A 23970-nucleotide genomic window follows, 5' to 3' on the forward strand; every position below is an offset into this window, starting at 1 on the left:
AATGAAAATGCTTTTTCGTTCAAGATTTTCATTCGTTTCACGCGTACGTGTTGGCGCTTGCGTTGACTTGGTTGTTCCCAGAGTGTGTCGGTTTCTTCCATTAAATTTCAGTTGCTAGTCCAGCGTTGTGTTGTCTCGTCTCTCATCGTGTTTTGCGTCCTTTTTTGCTGGTTTCCGTTCCTTCGATATGTACGAACTGGCCCAGGAAGCTGCACTTCTTCGGCGATGAATCGTAAGTACTTCTCAGTATCTCCTATCAGGAGCCAATTGTTGATTGAATGTGGGGTTCAATGCGTCAAAGCTGCACCCGGTGTCTTGGGCGCGCCGTAGTGCACGGGTCCAGATTAATGTTCTGCAACCTCATAATTTTTAACCTGCGCCTACGTATCAATGCACGGACGTTTTCGCTTTTCCGTTCTAACAGAGAAGCAGCCACTGCAGCCAGCAGCCGATTGTGGCAGTTGGAGATGGCAGTCGATTCTAGCAATTACATTTCAGGAATCACTCGTAAGCAGAAGGTACTATGTCCACTCGGTGGCCTCATTTTATTGGGGTTTAGCCTCATTGGGCTCTATGATACTAGTTTTTACGCAGCGATACGTAAAAAAAGGCGGTCGGTCGCTCTGCACAAGTCTTTCATAACCCTGCCGTCAGCGGATTTGTATACCAATTCATTCCAAAATCAGCGTGGTCACCATTACCTGGTCATGACTTTGAACGTCTCTATGGCACCCGCTGTATAGCTTCGATATCGGAACGTCCCCACCTGGAGGAGTTATAAAGACAATTCAGCAGCGGCTACCTAACTTCCGGCAACCGAATGCTTCCTACGCTTCTCCGCTTGCCTACATATGAACCACAACCCGAACATCTGCACACTTCAGGGGGAGTTACAGCGGGCTCCCCTCCAGAATCAACTCTAAATAACGCAAATTCCACTACATAGTTCATAATGTAACCGCGTTTGCCACGGAATAGGTTGCGGATATTCTGACGTCCTGTGGTGGACAGCCCTCTTCTGCGTCTTGCAACAAGTTCAAAGCAGTGCGTCTGGAGCATGCAGATCATGTAAACACAGATCGCATACTGCAGATACGGTGTACACAAGATGCTGGTGACCGTATACCAATGATATTGCTGCGATGCCTGACCGTTTTCCTGACGCGCTTGCGAATAGAATAACTAAAGTTTTGATGCACAAGCATTGCTATCGTCTCCACCGAAGAACATCACGAAAGAATATCTGTTGGTCTGACTTTCCCCAAAGCGTTGGCAGCAACGTCACGGAATTAACTTCCATGGTTCAGCAGGTGTTGCCGTCGTTCAGCAGCCCACGATGTTGCCCTGCCCACATCATCTGCACCATGCATCGTAAAAACTCCTGCCAAACAAAAAACTTAGGCCACCTAAACAAATGTCGATCACCTGCGCCACTGATGAGAGCAGCTCATCGTCACGTGACGATAGCGAAAAACTGATAGCCTTCTTCACGCCCGTTGTGACGTCGTAAGGTCTTAAGTGCTCTTTTTCTGTCCTGGGGATAAAAAGATAAAATAGGAATATGGTTAAGCAGCAGGCCCAAGATCACTTTCTCGGCCCGACCTCTTCTCCTCTTCAATAAAAATTTACTCTCTCTCGCGCTTTTCCCTCTGCCGATAGGCGTACGAGAGTATAGCCACGGATGAGAACCAGCCGCAGACCAATACCGCCTACTAGTTGCCCTGGTACAACAGGAGAATGCCCCGTATTTCAAACATTCGACCGTCAAGGCCGACGAAAGTTTTTGTCGACACGGGAGCACAATTGGCGTTTTACCTGGATCGCATTTCACATCCAGCACAGTCTTCTACCTACAGGCAGTGAACGTAACTTCCATTCCCATGTTCACACCCCGGCCATGCATTTTTACGTTGGGCTTTGCATCAGCTAACTTAGCCCATCACAGATGTTCGCTCTTCAATACCACGCGCCAAGTACCGTACTAATATTCAGTGTTGCAGCGGTTCGTGCGAGAGGGTGCGCCTTTTAGACGCAAACTGCATTGGCAGTAGTAGCAACTTTCCACTCAAAAGTAAGCTCTTCTATAAGAAGGGCGGAAGAATAAAAAAGACAGACATCAGCGACGTTGAACCTCACAGCACGTTCTAGAACAAGCCAACCTCGTCACAGCGATGTTCTCCTGCGATACGTATGTCTTTCTGGTTGGGCTCTTTTTCCCATTGCACACGCTGTCCACGAAATTGTGCCTAAAATGCGCTTTGAAAAAGAATGAGTCGGCAGGAGAAAGTTATATTTTGGAGGTGCACCGCCTTGTAAAAAGAAAAACAACGCCCTTCCTCTGAAGCCACTTTCCGGGACGATGATTCTTCAGATGAGGGAAACAAATCCGTCCTGCAGCCCGTTCGAACACTATGCTGCAGCCCCTGCTAACACTGCCACGATTAATAAAGACGATAGTCTTTCTCGGGCTACTTAAACACAGAACTTTTGGTTTGCCTGTCTGTCTGTCTGTCTGTCTGTCTGTCTGTGACTCGATTCAGCCACCCGGCCAAAGTAAAATTGATATTGCGCAATATTCTTATATACTCACAGCCAAACGTTCCATACTTGTCAACTTTGTTGACGAACAAGACAATGCGCCAATATAACACAGGAAATTAGAACACAAGGGATATTTAGTGTTCCTTTATTAAAAAATTTATGTATGCTTGGTTTTTCAATAACAAATGATATTCTACTTCTACTGCAGAAAACCGCCGCCTGCTGTTGCTAACTCATCTCCTGGTGGTATATGAAAAATCACGCGGCAACAGGAACGAAAGGTGTTCCACTAGCTAGGTTCCACGTTCTGCTTGGAACGCACGCGGAGCACGGCCACACGGTTTATAAACATTGTAGTCGGCCGCTTCCATTCATGAACGTCTCCGCCGTACTGCAGCGCTGGCATCGAAGAACCCGGCCTGTAGCAGTGGAACGCGGTAAATTCAAATCGCCTTGAGCGAACCTTTAGTGTGTTTACCTTGGGATGAGCGCGACGGTACAGGAAGAGCATGAGAGGTGAGCGGGAAAGCAAAGGCGGGCATTTCCTTGGCAAATGCCTACCAAGACTATCGTCTTTTGACGACATGTGCCACGAAAGGGCAGATGCGCGGTCAATTTTTTCTTCAGCCAAATATACGATGGCTGGTCTGCGCTACCTCACGGTGTTTCGGCCATCTGGTTGTGACTGGTGTTAAATCGGGCATTTCAGGTACACCAAATCTACTCATTTTTAATTTAGTTCTGCTTTCCTCCGGCCTGCAGAGAAGACCGAAGGGCAGCGGATTACGAGGTGTTGCAATGTTTTGTTTATTAAAGCTAAGCTTTCTTGGTTTCACTGATGTTGGTGTCGTAACAAAAATGCACTGCAGGAAAGCCAAATGTGCACAATAGGATGATGCGTTAAAATGATGATCATCATGATTACACAAGAAAAAGTTCTTCCCGTCGTGAAATTCTAACCTCGGTTCCTTGCGTTATGAAGCCTCCATCTATCCGATGTGCCATTTAGACACAGTCAAAGCAGTTTAGATTTTTACAATGGTTTACATAGGCACGAATGATCAGTATTATGCCGCTGGAGGTCACCGTTGCAATCCAATAGTTGCGTCGATTAAGTCAAATGGCGAAATACAGGTGGTCTGATTACGAGCGCGCAAGCTTACGTCATACTGTCGACCAGTAGAAAGTCGTGACGATAGCTTACGCCGCCCAAAACGAAAATTTACATATGCATTACACTGTATGCACCGTTTAGTGCAATGAGGCCGCCGTCATGATGGTCTAACGACGATATTAGGAAAAGGTGCTCAACATTCTCGCGAGGGATTTGTCTGGGGTTGGAGTTTGACTCGCACGCAGGCTTCGATCGCTTGTGCTTGTACTTTGACTACATTCGGTTCGCACTTTGGTCGTGGAGTAACTTGGATTGCCGAAGCTTCGGCTTTGCCTCATCGCCATTTTATTTTCGCAAGCAAAAAAGCTTCGCGTTTCAACCATCGTCGCTGTTAGAGGGTGGGTATAGCAACTTTTTATTTATTTATTAGTTTAGGAAACACTGCAGGTACATTTAAAGGCTCCAGCGGGAGGGTCATGAATTAAGGTCAACGCCTAACACTGCATTAACAAGAACAATACACAATAAATACACACGCGAAAACAGCGGTATGTGGTTTAATACGATTATTTGAGTCTAGAGTGCCGGCTAACAACTGAAATAGGGGAGTTCCAGCTGTTTATTGTGCAAGGAAAGTATAAGTATTTGAAAAGGCTAGTACAGGCAGAACGTGGTTCTTACGAATGAGTCTGTCGATGCCGTTCTTGTCTTGTCGTAGGCTGCCTAAAGTACATGTCGCGGTTTATTGAGAGCTCTTTGCTATTCAAAAGGAAAAGAAATTTGATCCTGTCAACTTTGCGGGGGCATTCCATTATTTGGAATGCTGCGGCTTGTTACAAAATTAGAGGAGGAATCAGATCTCCGATACTAGGAGTATATAAAACTAACTGTTTCGCATTGGATCATTTCAAGTCCGATATTTGATTTGATGTATGGGTCCCAGACTATTGATGCATATTCTACCGTGGGTCTTATGACACTCATATTAGTTGGTTTTTAATAGTAGCAGGAGCATGCTTTGTGTCTTAAGAAACCACGGTTGCGAACGTATTATGCGCGTGACACCTAGGTACTTGAATACAACATCAGCAAGTCTGTGGGTATAATATTGATACGTAAACGGTAAAACAGCTCCCTTGTTGCTTATTCGCATGTAAACGCTTTTTTCATTGTATAACGTCATGTTGCACTGCTCGCACCATGACAAGTTATTATGGAGGGTAGTGTGTAGCAAGGCCTGGTCGTCATGGGAAGTGATTTTATCAAACAAAACACAATCGTCAAGGAAGAGTCTAATTTCAATCGGAGCAGAATTCTTGAAATAATTTTATGATTATAAATTATGTTATTAACATACATTAAAAAAATATTAAAAGCCCAAGAACTCTCCCTTGAGGAACCCAATATTACGGGAAGTGAATAAGAACAATTTCCGTAAATGCTTTCATATTGATTACGGCCGGACAAGTGTAAAAAGTTACGAATTTAGGTAGGCCAATGGATTCCCGCTTTTAAATAAGCTGACCATAAGTAACAAGATCAAATTCATTTGTGAAACCCAAAACGATGACATCAACTTGAACTGCTTATCTACAATTAGTGCGAAACTGAGCAACAGGGATTAGCGGTGTTTCTGTTAAAACCCTCCTTTGAAATCATGGCGGACATCCGAAAGTACGTTGTTTTCGTTAGGGAACATGATAATTTAATTTCACTATAATGCATTCGAGTACTTTTTAGGGTGAAGCCGTAATATAAATTGGACAGTAATTCAGTCGAAATCCTTGTCACCTTTTTTGCGTACCGGAACAATTCGTGCCACTTTGCATTCAAGAGATCAATGGCCAGAGAGGATAGAATCGCGGAAAATAACCAGAATGTTTGACAACATCTACTCATACCATCATAAAAAATCGTTGAGAATTTGGTCACGGCTAGTACAGGTTTTAGTTTTCAAGTTGCGCAGCAATAACACAACACGGGGTGATGCTGCAATATCTGAAACGTCGTCATTACTTCGACACACTTGGTACGGTGGTGCTTCAGAGGCTGAAAAAGCGTTATGAAAATACACATTTAAATTACTGGAAAATATTTTCTTGTGGACAATAGTTACTCTTTTGTGAGTAATTTTCTCAACACCACTATTAATTTTGCTCCCAAATATTTTGTGAGGCATACTTCACGAAGTTGGGCAGACTAGGATAAAAGTGTCTACATTGGGTGTCATTAGCCACCGTTAGACCCCAGATGAGGCAACGAAAAGGTGGGAAAAGTTTAGACGTCTGGGTCATCAACCAGTAGGAAAAAACCGCGGACGCGGTGGCAGATGTGACCCCCACAACATTATTGGGTGTGCGAAAGTACCGCCAGAGCTCGGAAAGGCGAAGTCACGCCACAACATTGGCGCGGAGTGACGGTCGATCGTATCTGTCGCGTGGCATGGGTCACGCAGCATACATGAGCCTGCTCATACTGATGGTGGCGTGCTCTCTTGATAACGATAGTTGCACTGATTACTGATATTGATGCCGCTGCCACAACAGGAGTGATTGATTGATTGTAGGGTTTAACGCGCCGACGCAACACGGGCGATGAGGCGCGCCGTAGTGGAGGGCTCCGGATTAATTTTGACCACCTGGGGATCTTTATCGTGCGCCGAAATCTCGTACACACGGGCGTTTTTGCTTTTCGCCTCCATCAGAAAAGCGGCCGCCGCGGCCGGGAATCGAACCCGCGACCTTGTGCTCAGCAGCGCAACACAACAGGAGTGAACCTATTCAAGATATGCAACAATGCATTGCTCCTACTGATCGTATAGGTAAGCGGCTGATGTGCTGTTTGTTTTAGTTTTGGATTTTCAATTGATTGATTGATTGTAGGGTTTAACGAGCCGACGCAACGCAGGAGATGAGGCGCGCCGTAGTGGAGGGCTCCTGAATAATTTTGACCACCTAGAAATCTTTAACGTGCGCCAAAATCTCGAACACATGCTTTTCGCCTCCATCAGAAAAGCGGCCGCCGCAGCCGAGAACCGAACACGCGACCTCGTGCTCAGCAGCACAACGCCTTAGCCACTGAGCCACCGCGGCGTATTTGGATTTTCAATCATGACAACAAATCCAGGAAGGTGGTTCAAAGTCTGTTATGATACAAGGCAGGATAAAGGAGATTATGCGCTATTGTTTGTATCAACATCGGGAATTTTGTGACGATGACCTAGACGGGCAGATATGCCGGCACTTTTCTGGGCTACCAATTTGTACGATCTTGATAGCTTCAGAGGCTAATGTTTTTCTCGTTGTTCTTTTCTCAAACCCACGGTAACCTTGATTTTGAATAGTTACCGATCATCTGAGTTATTGTGCAGTTACAGATATTCCCTTCGCCCTCTGCAATTTTAGATCACTCGAACCCTTCGACTCATGCTTAACCACTTACATTACAAAGCCACCTTTTCCCTGGGACTGTCCAGGCCTGGCAGCAAGCGTATTAACCATGTGATTGCGTATGTGAGGCACTGAGTAACGTATTATATCCGGCGAGGATTTAGCGCTTAACTTGCTAGTTTCAAACTTCAAACCCCATGCTTATGGCAGGCCTCTTACGACTTTTTTATAGCAGATCCCCACCTTCTCACTCCTTGATTCTGGAGCTCTGGAAGCACTCACGGTTGCAAAATTTTAGCTGTACTAGAGTGTACTAAAATGTGTAGTTTTGTCACCAACAAATCAGTCCGCATGCATCTGAATGTTGACTTCCTATTCATCTACTCTGTTCCATCAACCTGTGACCACGTCGGCATATAATGGAACACAGGGTCCACGATTGTGTGACTTGCCCCACACCGGATATGATTGGCTCCGTGATTATTCACCGTTTTGCATTAGAAAACGCCGGAAAATGTCTTCCAGGGACACTTTTCTTTTCATTTAAAACCTCGAAAAGCTGCCTTTGGTAATTCACCTGAGCACGCTACATGCAGGCTCAACACTAGTTTCGAGTGGTTCTGTCGTTCATGAGCACCGCTACATCGCACGCGTTATTTTCCCAATCGCCCGCTTACCTTCAACAGCCAATTTTTCGTTCCCGAGTACACGAATGTTTCGGACTCAGTGGATTCGCATATTTTTTATGTTTTCGTAGAAGGCACCTGATGCCCATTACCTTTCAGGGATTACACATTGATTAGGCATGCAAATCTTTGGGTTGCGGCACCTTCTAACACTGGAAGAAGAAGGTTATGGTGTTAGTAATTAATCCTGGAGCGAATATTGTCTGAATAAAAAAAATCTTATTGAGCCTTTATTGCGCCATCACATTGCAGTCTTCGTGTTGCAGATGTCCGAAACTTTACTCACAGATGCACGCCGCAGTTTCATGAATTCTTTTCCTCGAGAGAGTAAAGCCCAATACTTTAGGATAATTACGAAATGCATGTTGAGGTCTACAAATCTCGGTTATATAAGGTGCTCTCAGCTATGAAGTCCACGAAACGGCGTTTATAGGCAACGCTGTATAGTTGATTGTAAAATATATCGACCTAATGTCGTAGACGAAGCAAAGGCCGTTCGAGCCAAAGAAAATACCCTTGCTCGGCCATACCAAAGATTGTCCCTGTGGGGTGCAACACGCAGGAGCCTTCAAGCGCGTTGTCTACTATCATGCATGATGAAGCACGGTCCCCTACTTATAAGCTGATGCTCGGCTTCAGTCTATTGAAACTACTTGTAGTTGTACGCGTGATCTTTAAGGATTTAACTTTTAGAATTTGTGCCTATGGTGCATGAACTCTACAGCAAAAGCCCAGTGGCTTTGTTACGCGAGACAGAATAAGGTAGAACTAAATCGTCTGCGGTGAGTCTGTTATTGCGGGTTCAGTTTACTTGATATCGTTATTGTATTCTTAAGGCAAGGGATATTATGCTAGCAATATGAGTGGCGTCAACGCGAATAGTGTGGCCGTGATTAATATACCATTAACTCGATCCGATGTGGAATCGCGTGTTGAGCCGACGGTGCGCGGCCGTAACATAGCAATGAAAGCCACCACCCTTCCTGAAAGTTCCGCCATCGTGCCATTTATACTGAATTCCCACAACACGGCTGCACACCACTTTTTTCAGATGATTCCACTTAATTTCAATTGCTAACCTAAATGCGGCATGAACATGTGAAGTAAATTCACTCTTTAAATGACTGCCTGAATGCTCCAGCCATGTGTCTGGTTATTACATGATAAATTGGCGTATTGTTGAACCCACTGAATGATGTTGCGTTTCTTTGCCTAACGTTTTGTATGCGGGGGAGGCAGTTTTTTTCGCCATTTTGTTCATTCCTCCTAGGAAACGTACGTTGCATGTATTTTGTCATACTTTTTCTACTAAATTTTTTTAGAATCATCGCTCGTGTTTGTTGTGTCCTCCTTGCGTTTTCCCTCTACTTTGAAGGGTGTAACGGTACTGCAGCCTGCACAGCTTAGCAAGAGGTTAAAAAGTTTCGTTCGGAGTTACTACGACCCGCTCTGCGGGAAGTGTACCTACCCTAAAATGACTAGGCGAATATTTTGGCTGTCGTACTGTGATAAAATCATCATATATATTTTTATTCTAAATATAAGAAAGCAATTTGCTTAAAAATTGTTGATTCGCTTTGAATATTGTAAAAATGCCAAAGAATTTCGAAACCAAGTTGTTAACAGAAATGTTTGCCATGTCTTCAAAAATGAACTGCTCCACTTAATGTTTTATGTCAAGTTGTTTGCAGTGCAAGCTAACATTTGTTTGGCGCTGTATTGCGTTTTGTGAAGCCGATATCGGTGGTAGATCTCTGCTTAACTCTTAAAGCTATGAGCACCAGAACACGGCAGACAGCCGAACTTGGGTTTTAAGGATTATACCAATGTCGTTTTGTATTGTAGATACTGGTAGCAAAGGCGGAAAGCAGCGCACAGATACCTCCCACTCGCAACCTTCCCGCCCTGTTTTTGGTCCACCAACTCTAGCAACGCTGGAAAACAACATTTAGACAACCACGTTTACGCCATCTGGGGAGAGTTTGAGCAGTAAGAAATCCGAGGTCGCATGCGATGTTTAACACTACCACTGTGTTGGCAACAACCACAGCCTTAATTTTCCTAGTATATATGTGCATGGTGATGTCTACTGCAAGGAAAAAAGCCCTAACATACCCCATTTCTTTCTGGCATTTTCAGGTAGTGTGGTGCTGCAGAAGTGTTCATTTTCGTGGACGCCACCCGAAAACGGAAAAACCTGCTCACAGGCTGCAAACATTGATCTAGAGGTTGCACCGGGCTCGCTAGTGGGCGTTGTTGGTTTTGTCGGAAGCGGAAAGTCTTCTCTTCTAGCGGCAATTCTCGGAGAAATGTATCTTATCAATGGCAATGTGAAATGCAGGGTAAGAGTTATTGCCATGTCAGCGCAAAAAAATTAGGTGCCACGCCTTTCTGTAGCCTCAATCTAGCGCGTCCACAATGTCAATAAGATCAATGAAAATTTTGTTCTAGAAATGTTTGTATCTTTTCCTCAAAATGTTAAATACTAATTATTGAGACAAACCAGAATACCTCGCACAAGCAGGAACGTTAAACCAATGCTTCTGGAAAACTTCAAGACAGGAAACCACAAGAGCGTGGGCGGCTGATGGGGCAAGGTGGTACATGTTCATACTGCTCAAGCTCAACTGGAATGCGTATATGCAAGCCCATCTGGTTTAGAACTGTTTTAAATAAGCTCACAGTAATAACCTTTCTCGATACTGCGAAAGATGTATCTTATGCACTCACAAACGCAACAAAGCACCGCAATAAATACAGGAGGACATTACAGCTTCAGCGTAGAGCCGAAGACTTTAAACACTGTCGCTGTCGCGCGCATTTTTGTTCTATAGCCTTGTAAACTGGGGCCTCGAAAGAAACCTAAAAGTACTAACGCAAGAGGCACAGGTAAATGCCACTAGGTTTTGTGTTGCTTTGTCGGATATATGTAATAGTGAGGTATCTCGCTGCCTGAAATATAAAAATGCTCCCTTATATTGTTATATCATTAAGGTGAAGATATCCATCACCACGTGCAGAGACATTTTGAATATACTTGGGTGGTTGTACCCTAAATGAAATTACTTGTTTGTGTTCTCTTTTTTAGGGCCGCATAGCCTATGTACCGCAGCTGGCAATTGTGCACAATATGACGATCAGGGACAACATCCTGTACGGCAAGCCTATGGAGCCATACAGATATCAGCGCGTGCTTCAATGCTGTCAGCTCATGAAAGACATCAACCAACTCAAATCAGGAGATATGACAGAAGTTGGTGAGAAGGTACATTTTGAAAGCACCATAAAGTGGTTGACGGTTGACGCACAAAAATTCCTGTTTCTGTTCCAGATTCATCCTGTTTTAGGCAAATTGTGCGCGCATGGAAGATATTGTTTTCATTGTTTGGTGTGACCAGGAACATGTCCTTTTTTGACAGAGTTTACTTAGGTCGTCCACATTTTTTATAAAAATTGAACGAAGCGTCATATTTCTGTTCCCGAGCTTAGCAGGTACACACTGCTGTCTGGGCCGTGTTTGACGCGTTTCAAAAGCCGAACAGCCTTTGTGGGCGACTGGGAAGCATCTAAAGCAAAGTAAAACAACCCACGTTCGAACCGGTCTTTTGCCAAGAAGATTCAGAGATCACAGACCGATGGTGCTTGCTAAAGAGGGTATTTGCACGCAATTGAAGGCTTGCATAGCATGTTTTTCTTCCTAAACGTACGGAAGTGTTTCCTAGATTTATTATCCCTGTAAGTTTAACCCTACAAGTGAGATAAGCAACTTAAATAACCGCATCTTAAAATCCGTTAACCAAGCAGCCTGCGCTAATTCTCACTGTCGAGGCGCTCGTCAATATTAGATGTATAATTAGATACTTCCGGAATAAAAATGAGCCATCAAAATGCAATGACTCATACTAAATATATAAGAGCCCTGAGAAAAATTTGTTTTTATAACAAAGAAGCTACATTTTTTTATGGCAAGGCCTCCTCAAACGATTGTGATTATGCAAGATTACACTTCCTTTACCTGCTAAATTTAATTTAAAAGGAAAAACTTTGCACATAAGGTGCAATTATCAACACCTGATTTTTTCCTGGATTAGTATCATACATTTAATAATGGTTCAACGCGTGTTGCGCCGTGTCGTGCCGAGCCAGGGGAAAACCTTTGGGATCGCCTAAGCTTCGCCCTCTAGGGTGGAATGCGGCCCTTGTACTACGCCCATTGACTTCGCCTTATTAGTTGCCTCCCATGTTATCGCGATCCACAGGAACGTACACAAAGGCGTACATTAGCCATCCACGATCACAAACGACAACGAAAGAGCCGCGCAATGGAAAAGGCCCAGTAGCCATCGTATAGGTGTTTGGTACGCTCTGTGCCAGGTACGTGAATAAACTTGGCAGATGTAAACTTGTTGCTTCAGCAAGGTGTTAATTACGCTTCACAAGCAGTAACCGCCAAACTCTGTACGAAGTGTGAAACTTCCTAAGCATGCTAACATTCTTCGAGCGAAAACTCTAGCACTGTTATTAAGCGGGCGGACATTCTTACACTCTGCTAAAGGAACACTAAAGTTATTTGCAAGCATTGTGTGATCACATGTGCACCTTGAAATATGGACACTTCAGGCCACGTTTCGGTCATTTTGTAGGTGTTTTGACGAACCTATTCAGTAGAAAAATAATTTTGCATCCTCCTAGCAAATGTGAGGTTTTATATGACGCGTACTCTTTCGAATTTGGTTGACTGCGCCTAGTGTGGGGCTTCCTTAACCGCCGGCGGGTCGTCTAAAGTCGAACGCAAAGTCAAAACTGATCAACAACAAGAAGTGCGCCCTGAAGAGTGTGGCACTATTTTTTAGTTCGTAGAACGATTCAGCCTAGTAAAGTTGATAGAGACAAAATGCCTCAACATTAGCGCTTATACAAACCGTAATTGGCGCTGCGGCGATTTGTTTAACTTCGCTTCGTTTATGTCGTAAGCTGAAAATGTCTCTGCAAATCATACACTGTAGAAAACGTAAAACAATTAAAGGCTGGGAAAGACAGCATAATTATTCTGGGTAACAACGAAATAAAATCAACTGGAACTTCTATCGCGGTACTTAATTCCAAGGTAGGAACAAACCAAAACGTCAAAGCAAACCTAAAACTAAACGTTTGAGGAGAATGAACTAGCAAACTTGTCTGCAGAATGGCCACACATCTGCGGTGGCTGTTCCTGTTTGATCGAACTCGGTCGTTTGTGATCAGATATTTGTTTGGCCTAGGGGGAAGCTAACTGCTCAAGCGTTATTCAAGAAATTCTCGGATTAGTATCTCCGAGTGCTGCAATCCACAAAGTAAACAGCAATGTACAGCATGAGGGGGTAGAGTTCGAAATGTATAACTGTTGTTTCAGAACGGCCCTGCAAGTTCGTTTATATTAGTTGTATGGAGCACTACACGAGTAGCGTCTCACTATGCAGGTTATGAATCCCGGGCGGGGGTACTTTAGTCTTTCCAATTGGCCGACTGTCGTTAATGTATCAACGCACATTTTACGACACGTTGAGTACTACAGAAAGGAGGCAGGCGTGATCTGAAGGTTCAGGAGAAACGCCACTCGGTTGTGCATATCCTATGGCGCGGAGGATGGCTAGTCGATGCGTACTCCTCGGGTCACCCTTTGGCTCTAAATAATAATACAATACTTGGTCACCCTAAGCCATGCTTTCAGGCTTATGCGGCCAATTTCTGTAGCCATGAAGACCGCAACAGTACGACATGGCAATTTCTAAAACATCGATATTTCACGATATAAGATGATGTCGGAAGCGATGGGCGTGTTTCACTGAACCGACACCGAACACTACTTGAACAACTCTAAAAACAGCTGCGCAAGTACTACATTCCGACACATCTGCTTGTTGCCAAGAGTGCTAAAGTTTTCCTAAAAAATATTTCTGCACAGCAAGAGTGTATACACTAACTTTAAAATCTTAAACATCGTACAATCACAACACAAAAACAGTCGCGCCATTTCGCGTCACAGTTGCAGTTGTTGAAGCAGCCAAAGTCTTTCCACGGTATATTGCAGCATCGCTGCATACTTCGACCCCCAACGGTTTCATCGCCGTGGGCAAAACCAATCTCCGTGGGCAAACACCCCCTGGCGCCAAGGCCTAAAATGACGAGCGTATGTGTCAGTGTGATGGACTCGTTTGGCCTTGTGGGTGTACGACGCGTAAAAACGGTACTCGAGCGGGTAAGAGAAAAGAAAGTATATTCACAGCGCCACCAGAATAACGAGACAGCGGAAAAGCGGTACAATTGCGAAGCACAACAGCAACAAGTCACTAGTCCGATACCCCTAACCAGCGTTCAATAGAGGGGGGGAAAAAACGTTCTCACAGCCGCCTCGGCGGTGGATGTTCGGCGACGTCGATGGCGGGTCGTCGCCGGTCCGAGACACGGTCGGGCGCTGGCCGTCTGTCGCCAGCCCTGCCCGAGCGAGACGGAAGAAGATGCACCACGTCCTACGTGGCGGGTGCAGCGCTGGTTCCGCCCTGGGCCGTGATCCCGAGCCTCGACCAGTCGCACGATCACGCCCCGGTTGTCTGCGGGTCCCACACGGGTTGGCGGGCCTCGACTCACACGCCCCGAACTACCCGAACAGGGTCACAGGAACTGCGGGTCCGCCCCCGGTCCTTGCCCGCTCGTCAGCTCCGAGTCTCCGCTGCTGCTGGAACCGCGTTCCACCTCCAGCCCTCTTCTTTCTCCTTCACGTCTTCGTGCGCCAGCGCGTGGTCCCCTTTTTCCAGCAACGATGGCCAATCCTCACAATCACCCCCCACTTCAAGAGGTTGTTGCGCTCAAACAACCTGCTCAGGCTTTTCGGAGGTTGTCCGTGGGCCTTGATGCGGAGCGTTCAATGTCTTTGGCAGCGCGCACACACACAAGCGCGAGGATAGTTTAAATTACCGGTTATAAAAAAAACACACACCCGTTGATAAAGCGAAGGCAGAGATAAATTTAAAGCAAAAATCACACATCACTGCGACCACAGCAAAAAATGCACTATGGTAGTGTTGCGGAAAAACAAAGTCAAGGGCAGTACACGCCACTAGAACGTAAACCAACGTTGAGCAGATAGTCTCATGCGATGACCGGCGCCCGCTGGTATATCCAACGAGATGGGCAATTCTTTTCTGCCACTGCAGGAGTACCCTGCCGATCAGTGCGGTAAAAGGGCCAGTTCGAAGGATAAAAGCTTCGCCGGTTCACGACATACGTTCGGTGAAAAGAATGTCCATACGGCTGTCGCCATCCCGCATCCTCTGTTTGGAGTGCTATAGAAGCTTGTCGGCGTGTTTGTTCAGCTGCAATCCGGGGTTCATACTTCTTCAACATGTTTATGTGGAACAAGCTGGTTCGCGTTCCCAAGTCGATGACGTAGTCGACATCATTTTTTCTTTCAAGCACAGTGAAGGGCCCCTTCCATGTCAGGATGAGCTTGTTCGTGTCGGACGGGAGAAGAAGCAATACTTGGTCTCCAGGGCTGAGTTGGCGCCTTTTCGCCCTTCTGTCGTAGTAGCGTTTCTGCACTACCTTGGCTTTGCTAAGCTGTTCGTGTGCAATGCGACAGGTGTCTTCCAGGCGTCGTCTCAGATCGATAACGTAACCGTACGATGTCTTTGTGTCCTGATCCATCCCTTCTCCTGTCCATAACTCCTTCAAGATGGCCATAGGACCCCTGACGTAGCGGCCATAGATCAGGTCGAAGGGCGAGAAACCCAGGCTGGCTTGAGGCACTTCGCGGTAAGCGAATAGTAGCGGCGCCAGGTACCTATCCCAGTTTTTAGGGCTCTCCTGGCACATGCGGCGAACCATTTGCTTCAGCGTGCCGTTGAACCGCTCGACAAGCCCGTTGGCCATGGGATGATATGGTGTCGTGGGCAACTGTGCAAACGAGAGGAGCCTGCTCAGCTCCTTCATCAGGCCTGATGTAAATGACTTTCCCCGGTCGCTAACAATTTCTCGTGGAAAACCAACGCGGGAAAACATTTCCATCAACCCTTCGGCAACCTTCTCCGTCTCAATACTCGGTAGGGCAACTGCGTCTGGATAACGTGTTGCAAAGTCTACCATTGTGAGGACGTACCGATTCCCCTTCTGGGAGGTTGGGGAGAGAGGACCGATAATATCGATCGCCACTCGCTGAAACGGGGTCTCGATGACTGGCATACTTCCAAGAGGTACGCGCCCCACCAGATGTTTCGGTACCGTTCTCTGGCACACATCACACGATCTTACAAAGCGCGTGGTATCGGATCGCACGCCTGGCCAATAAAACTCCTCCAGCACCCTATCCGTTGTCCTTTTGATGCCTTGGTGGCCGGAGAGAACCCCTTCATGGGCCATTTTTAGAACAAAGTCCCGGAGACCGCTAGGAACGACTAGTTGTTCCATCTCCTTCTTCGATGGGAGCCGACATCGGCGGAAAAGAATTCCGTGCACGAGGACGAAGACCGTTTCTGCTGCCTTCACGGTAATTTTCCTGCCAACCGATTCGAAGCAGGACTGAAGCGTGCGGTCTTCTTTCTGCATCGAAGTGAGCTCCGTTGGGCTTATGTTGAGTGGGCTGATGGAGGCTACAGGTAGCTGGTCCACGCATTTCGCCGCACTCGCGCATTCCTCCTCCTCCTTGACGGATGGTGGTGACGCAAATTGGTTTGGCCTACGTGCACTGTCGTTGACCTTGCTGGACTTCGACTTCCTCTTGGAAGAGGGATGTCCTTTCGGACAGATGGAAGTGTGCTGCTGACCCCTCCAGTTGACGTCCGGCGCTGCGGCATCACGAACGCCAGCGACATTTCCCAATATCACCTCGTAAAGAGGGTTGTCCATGCAGGTCGCTGTCACGTGGCCGGTGAAGAATGGGCAGTCAACATACACTTCGGCTTCAGGTAGGCACAGAGCAGTGCGGTCAAGAAGGTGCACAGTGCTCATTCCTCCTGTAAGCTTCGAATCGGGAACCAAAGAACGGTTCACGATTACAGTGTTACAGCCGGAGTCGCGTAACACGGTTACTCGCCTTCCTTCCAGCCAACCGTTAGCGGTAGGCATCCGGTCCTTGGAAGCCTGGGAGGTTTTGCGGCTGAGGGCAAAGTTCTTTTGTTCAAAAAGGGTTGCCACCTTGTCCTCATTACCATCGCGACACTCCGTTTGACGGCTCAGCGAACATGACGCTTTGTTCTCAGAGTCTACGTTTGGGCACGTTTCCGCTTTGTGTCCGGTCTTGCGGCACTTAAAACAGGAAACAGTTTTTTGGCTAGTGGAAGCCCTGGTCTTCGACCAACAGTCGGCTGGCTTGTGCCCTCGCTTGTTACAAAGGAAGCAGTGTGGCTTTCCTTCGACATCCTGGAGGTCAGGAATTCTTGGGGGCAATGGCGGCTTGCCAGACTCTTTCTCCTCCCGGCGTTTCCCTAGGTTTGTAAGACCTTGGGCTTCGAGGTAGTTGTCAGCATTCTCGGCTAACTGGTCTAGCGTTTGACAGCCCCTTTCCTTCAAGAAAATGGCCAGCTTATCGTGACACGTGCTCAAAAACTGCTCTGAGACTATTTTGTCACGGAGAGCTTCGTAGGTTCTGCTGGTCTTAGCCAGTTCCTGCCAGTTATCAAAATACCCTAACAAGCGACCAGCGAATTGGCGGCCTGTCTCAGAGTTCTCTGGCTTGGCTCCACGAAACTTGGTGCGGTACCCCTCTTCAGTGTAGCGAAATCGCTGAAGCAGGGTCTGCTTTAGCTTAGCATAATTCAGCGCATCATCTGCAGCCATGCGTCCGACGACACTCAAAGCTTCACCAGTGAGGCACAGGTTCAATGAAAACGCCCACTTGTCCTGCGGCCAATTCTGGCTCGTCGCGACGCGTTCGAAACGCTGGATGTAAGCGTCAAGTTCATCGCGCTCTTCATTGAACGTCGGGATCAGCTTGTGGGGGCTGTCGTACCCATGGGCGACGCTTGTAGCTGCAGACGTGCCTGACTCTGCGCTAGCGTTGGGCTGCTGCTGTCGTACTTGTAACTGGAGTTCAAGGACCGACCGCTCCATTTCTAAGCGAGCTGCCGCTTCGCGATTCGCTTCCCGTTCCGCTGCGCGTTCTTCCCTGAGTCTGGCACGCTCTCTGTCCACAAATTCTTTTAACTCAGTACCGGAGAGGCCAAATTTCTCCCCTAGGCTCACCAACTTCTCGAGCTCCATTTTTGTCCGTCACACACACGGTAACAAGGCAAGGCTCTTTAAGGTGGAATTAAGAGCAAAGTCCTGTCGCGGACGCCAGATTGTGATGGACTCGTTTGGCCTTGTGGGTGTACGACGCGTAAAAACGGTACTCGAGCGGGTAAGAGAAAAGAAAGTATATTCACAGCGCCACCAGAATAACGAGACAGCGGAAAAGCGGTACAATTGCGAAGCACAACAGCAACAAGTCACTAGTCCGATACCCCTAACCAGCGTTCAATAGAGGGGGGGAAAAAACGTTCTCACAGCCGCCTCGGCGGTGGATGTTCGGCGACGTCGATGGCGGGTCGTCGCCGGTCCGAGACACGGTCGGGCGCTGGCCGTCTGTCGCCAGCCCTGCCCGAGCGAGACGGAAGAAGATGCACCACGTCCTACGTGGCGGGTGCAGCGCTGGTTCCGCCCTGGGCCGTGATCCCGAGCCTCGACCAGTCGCACGATCACGCCCCGGTTGTCTGCGGGTCCCACACGGGTTGGCGGGCCTCGACTCACACGCCCCGAACTACCCGAACAGGGTCACAGGAACTGCGGGTCCGCCCCCGGTCCTTGCCCGCTCGTCAGCTCCGAGTCTCCGCTGCTGCTGGAACCGCGTTCCACCTCCAGCCCTCTTCTTTCTCCTTCACGTCTTCGTGCGCCAGCGCGTCAAGAAGGTGCACAGTGCTCATTCCTCCTGTAAGCTTCGAATCGGGAACCAAAGAACGGTTCACGATTACAGTGTTACAGCCGGAGTCGCGTAACACGGTTACTCGCCTTCCTTCCAGCCAACCGTTAGCGGTAGGCATCCGGTCCTTGGAAGCCTGGGAGGTTTTGCGGCTGAGGGCAAAGTTCTTTTGTTCAAAAAGGGTTGCCACCTTGTCCTCATTACCATCGCGACACTCCGTTTGACGGCTCAGCGAACATGACGCTTTGTTCTCAGAGTCTACGTTTGGGCACGTTTCCGCTTTGTGTCCGGTCTTGCGGCACTTAAAACAGGAAACAGTTTTTTTGCTGTGGTCGCAGTGATGTGTGATTTTTGCTTTAAATTTATCTCTGCCTTCGCTTTATCAACGGGTGTGTGTTTTTTTTATACCCGTTAATTTAAACTATCCTCGCGCTTGTGTGTGTGCGCGCTGCCAAAGACATTGAACGCTCCGCATCAAGGCCCACGGACAACCTCCGAAAAGCCTGAGCAGGTTGTTTGAGCGCAACAACCTCTTGAAGTGGGGGGTGATTGTGAGGATTGGCCATCGTTGCTGGAAAAAGGGGACCACGCGCTGGCGCACGAAGACGTGAAGGAGAAAGAAGAGGGCTGGAGGTGGAACGCGGTTCCAGCAGCAGCGGAGACTCGGAGCTGACGAGCGGGCAAGGACCGGGGGCGGACCCGCAGTTCCTGTGACCCTGTTCGGGTAGTTCGGGGCGTGTGAGTCGAGGCCCGCCAACCCGTGTGGGACCCGCAGACAACCGGGGCGTGATCGTGCGACTGGTCGAGGCTCGGGATCACGGCCCAGGGCGGAACCAGCGCTGCACCCGCCACGTAGGACGTGGTGCATCTTCCTCCGTCTCGCTCGGGCAGGGCTGGCGACAGACGGCCAGCGCCCGACCGTGTCTCGGACCGGCGACGACCCGCCATCGACGTCGCCGAACATCCACCGCCGAGGCGGCTGTGAGAACGTTTTTTCCCCCCCTCTATTGAACGCTGGTTAGGGGTATCGGACTAGTGACTTGTTGCTGTTGTGCTTCGCAATTGTACCGCTTTTCCGCTGTCTCGTTATTCTGGTGGCGCTGTGAATATACTTTCTTTTCTCTTACCCGCTCGAGTACCGTTTTTACGCGTCGTACACCCACAAGGCCAAACGAGTCCATCACAGTCAGGCTAATCAGGCATACAGCAGAGAGCGCCGAATTCGTTTAAGGAAACCACAAAACAAGCCCCAAAAACCGCATTTTGGGTGATAAGGCGCCTGTAAACAATGGGACCGGCCCACCATGTGTTCCTAGTAAATGTTATGTTTTCAAATTATCTTTGAAGGCTACGCAGGGCTAGTGTCACTACATAGAGCAGTTCTTGCTCACGACGCCTAGCGCATGCGTCAGGATAAGCAGGACCCAACATTTGCTGCATTTTTTGGCACACTTCTCCCGCTGAAATGCTGTTACAGGTGTTATCTTTGATTGGCATTTGGAGTGAAGTCCATCGCACGCAGCCGCGGAGCAGGGAGGACAACCTAAGCCTACCAAAGTTGACCGACTAAAACGCATAAGCAACAAAATGGCTGCGCCCATGAACCGTCGCAGTGTAAACAAACTTCACGTAATGCGAACTGGCCAATGACCATGGCGGCGGCACGGAGTAATAGGAGAAAACAGTGTCGTTACTCTGTGCCCTTATCTAGTGAGCTAGCCGAGCGCAAGTGACAAGCCCACCGAGACGACACGAAACATTTCATACCCTCCTTGATCACCATTTGTAGTCGTTTACAACAGCTTTGCTGGACATCCACTTTCGCGAGGCGGGAAGGCGACCACGTTTTTTTTCTCTTTTTTTAGTGTTTATACGATAAATACCGCTTTAGCGAGCAGATAATCAGATAATGTATCGCAGGTATGTATAGTCCAGCTCATCTATGCAATGAAAAGAGAAACAGAAGAAGTGTTATTTTATTACGTAGCTGCTGCTTGGCTACCAGGGTTGTTTTCTTTGACAATGCAACCGCAGGGCACCAATTTGAGTGGCGGCCAAAAGCAGCGGATCTCGCTGGCTCGTGCAGTGTACAGCGATAGTGATGTTTATCTACTCGACGACCCGCTGAGCGCACTGGACACGGTCGTGGGCAGCCGCATTTTCAAGGATGTCATAGGAAAGGAAGGTCTCCTGAAAGACAAGGTGAAACTTTTGATCCACACCTTTTGTTTGCAAAGTCAGTGGTACAACTAACGCTGCTTTCTGGTTGAAGCAATACGCAGTGTGTAAAAGAGTTTGTGATAGTAAAATCCGCACAAGAAAAAGTGTCACACAAAGCTTTCGTAAACCATTACAAAGATAAAAGCGTTTGTTATGATTTGGCAGCAAAAAGAGATGCGTTTTGCACTTTTGTTACCTAGGGCTTCTGAGGCGACAGCGCTAACGTCATAAATCCTTATACAAAGTCTTTTTAGCACACTAACCTTCCCAGGATTTTTTTCCAAAAGTCTTTTTGGAGCGTGAGCTACACTGGCTGAGGTTGAACTGTTTCACGTGGCTCCTGGAGATGAAATGCACTAACGTGGCTATCTGGGCGTGTTGGTTTAACACGATTAGGAGAAGATAGCGCGGTTTACACACGGACACAGGGAAGAGTACTTGACACACACGAGCTCCTGGAGAGTCGTGCTGCGCATGCGCGAGGATCAGTGACGTCACACGGCGCACAGAACTTTGCTCGCTGCCCGGTGTTTTTCACACACCCCACGCGCCCCAGCGTCTTCGCCGACCTCCGTTCCGCACGTGGCGGCCCGGTCCACTTGATGATTATGCGAGGAGTGGCCGGGTTTGGAACCCATGGCTCGTGCGTCGCAGCAACACCGGCGTGCGCCTGGCGAACCCGCTTAGCTGTGGGGCAATTGGTGACGCTGCGCCGGAGGCTTTTGATAAATACACGTGTCACCTAATGCCTATAGCATGTGTGTGTCACTGAAGCAGCAGTAAGCATGATAATCAAGCTAATCCTAGACAACCAGGAAAGCTGAAAATAACCAGATGAACCTTACGTCACGCTACGTATATCCTGGCATAGCCGAGCTAAGCGACGGCTATTTTTTACTGAGTATTTTATGACTGCGATTTAAATTTTGACGAACATTGACCCAGCTTTTGATCCTTCCTTGTTAATACTTGTTCACCACTTTGTTCTTGCAATAGCCAAGGGGCTGATTTAACGGACAACATTTTTCTTGCGTTTTTAAACGAGTAGAACAAAATACTTTCAGCAGCTGAAGCAGGTTATCCAGAAAGGTGGCGCCTACAATATTTGCAGTAGTGCAAGAAAGCCTGTCGATGTAGAAGGAGGAGCACATCAACAATGTATCAACCTTTAGTAAAATTACATTTACGGCTGCCGGAACGCCGCTAAGGTGTAAAGATTTATTTGAAATACCAGAAGCGGACACACCGTGTGCCCACGCTGGGGCGACTCAAGCGGCACCCTTCCTTCTCAACAGTAATATAGATTTCTTGCTGGTGGTTATAAAGAAATTAGGGGAAATGCCTAAGCCGACTATGAGAGTTCACTAAACAGGCATTGTGTACTTCACAAGAGCGTTATACTGATTTTTTTTGTGCTGGGGTTTGCTTTAGAGGAGGTGGTGCGGGGTTTTTGTCTTGGTCGTGCGTGGGCAAGGATGTGTACACGGTAGTTATTGTAATTTTGCTTTCATATTTTAATATTACGTTTTTGTGTCTTGTGGCTTTCGCAAATTTTCCTTGAGAAAAAATTGCCATTGTAACCGTAACAACGATTAATCATGTCCGCTCCGCGAATTAGGACTTTTTCGAAAAATAAAGGGTGTTGCATGGTTGGCGATTCTTTGCCGTTGTTTCGTCTTTTAGCTTGCTTTCACGGGTATTTTGTTTTTTTTTATTCCTCGTCGTAGGATAGCGTATGAGACAGACATTTGAAGGTGAAATCCTAAAAAGTCTATTGGGAGAACAAGCCAGCGTCTTGCGTTCGTAATCGAAAAAGGTCTGTTTCACACATCTATTCCACGAGGTTGCTAGGAATACGCGGTTAGCCGGCTGGCGGGCGGGTGTCTGCTTGGTATTGTATACCGCCAGCTTCGATGGAGAATGGTGCAGTGAGCGAGCGCAGCGGCACCCTGACATATTTCCTGGGTTTCGCATTAGAGAGTTTTTGCAGCCCGTCTAGGCACTTGTGCATTCGTCGCGGTAAGGGGATTAGTTCCGCGGGCCGGCCTTCGCCATGTCCGCGCATTCGAACGGTGGGGTGCGCCTCCTCGCCCTTCCGCGCACGAAGTCACAGTCAGGTCCTGGTCATCACGGTAACTACGTACATGACGGAACAGACGGACTGCTAAAACTCTCTTTTGTTACATGTGCGTCGTCTAGAATGCCTCTGCTATTCTTCAACTGCGAAGCTTTCCTTTGTCGAGGCTTTCAATAGACGAGGCGTGGTTACGCGGGTGCAGGAATGTGGAGAGGGCACAGCCTAGCCAAGGGGATAGCAAGCGCCAAGCACTGCAACGCAGTGGAAGCTACGCAAGTAGTCCGCAGCAAAAAAATGAACAAGTGGTATCACTCCGCCTCGCGTCATGGCTGAGATGCGTGCGCCGGGGAATAGTGCATACATTGCGGGAAGAAAAGGCAGTAGTGGCAAAAGCGTTCGCGTCATCAGCTGAACGTTCAGGCGCGCTCATCTCGCAGCGTATATTTTGGACACATGTCACCCATCTGGGTTTCTTTTATAAAACAACACTGAAAGCAGCCGCAAACATGCGTAAACTTTCTCTGTCCACATAACACCAGCAAAATTCTAATTATTAACTGATTTCCCAGTATTTCGCAGTTTATTGCTTTCAGGAGCATTGCGCTGCACTTTTCTCGACGCAGGAAGCCCTAAATAACGCTCTCTAGTTTTGTCAGCGTTGCTCGCTGTGTATGGAAGGGAGTATAGACGAGTGCGCTTGACGGTCATTCCTGGAATGTTCGCAAAATGGGTAAAGTCGCTCGATCTCCGGAGGAAGAAGCTGCCTGTCGGTACGGGCAGGTAGAGTAAGGGGCACGGAATTGTGGGGCGAATATAGAAGCCCTCGCGACAGGCATCGAAGCCACGCCCAAGGGGAGGCTGAAGATCCCGACCTTCAAGTGAGAGAAACCAAAGCTAAGCGTGAAGGGATATCGATGAACCCCCGAGTCTAAAGCGAGGACAGTTGAAGTTGAACGGGCACAGTACAGAGCATTGCATAGACAGCTAACCGCTGAGTCAGTCTTAGCTTGTGC

The 23970-nt window shown here is 47.7% G+C and overlaps 1 protein-coding gene across 1 annotated transcript in view; it reads left to right on the forward strand.

The window, feature by feature from the left end:
* The window catches only part of LOC144158459 (ATP-binding cassette sub-family C member 2-like), a 117841-nt gene that overhangs the window by 32499 nt on the left and 61372 nt on the right, over positions 1–23970 (forward strand). Inside the window, exons 8-10 of the mRNA XM_077689340.1 lie at positions 9870–10072; positions 10819–10995; positions 20695–20862. Coding sequence (XP_077545466.1) covers positions 9870–10072; positions 10819–10995; positions 20695–20862 — 548 coding nt within the window. The remainder of the gene's footprint in view (positions 1–9869; positions 10073–10818; positions 10996–20694; positions 20863–23970) is intronic.

This window comes from Haemaphysalis longicornis, unplaced genomic scaffold, assembly GCF_048455015.1.
Source record: "Haemaphysalis longicornis isolate Haplotype H1 unplaced genomic scaffold, Haemaphysalis longicornis Haplotype H1 scaffold_10, whole genome shotgun sequence".
Lineage (NCBI taxonomy): Eukaryota > Metazoa > Arthropoda > Arachnida > Ixodida > Ixodidae > Haemaphysalis > Haemaphysalis longicornis.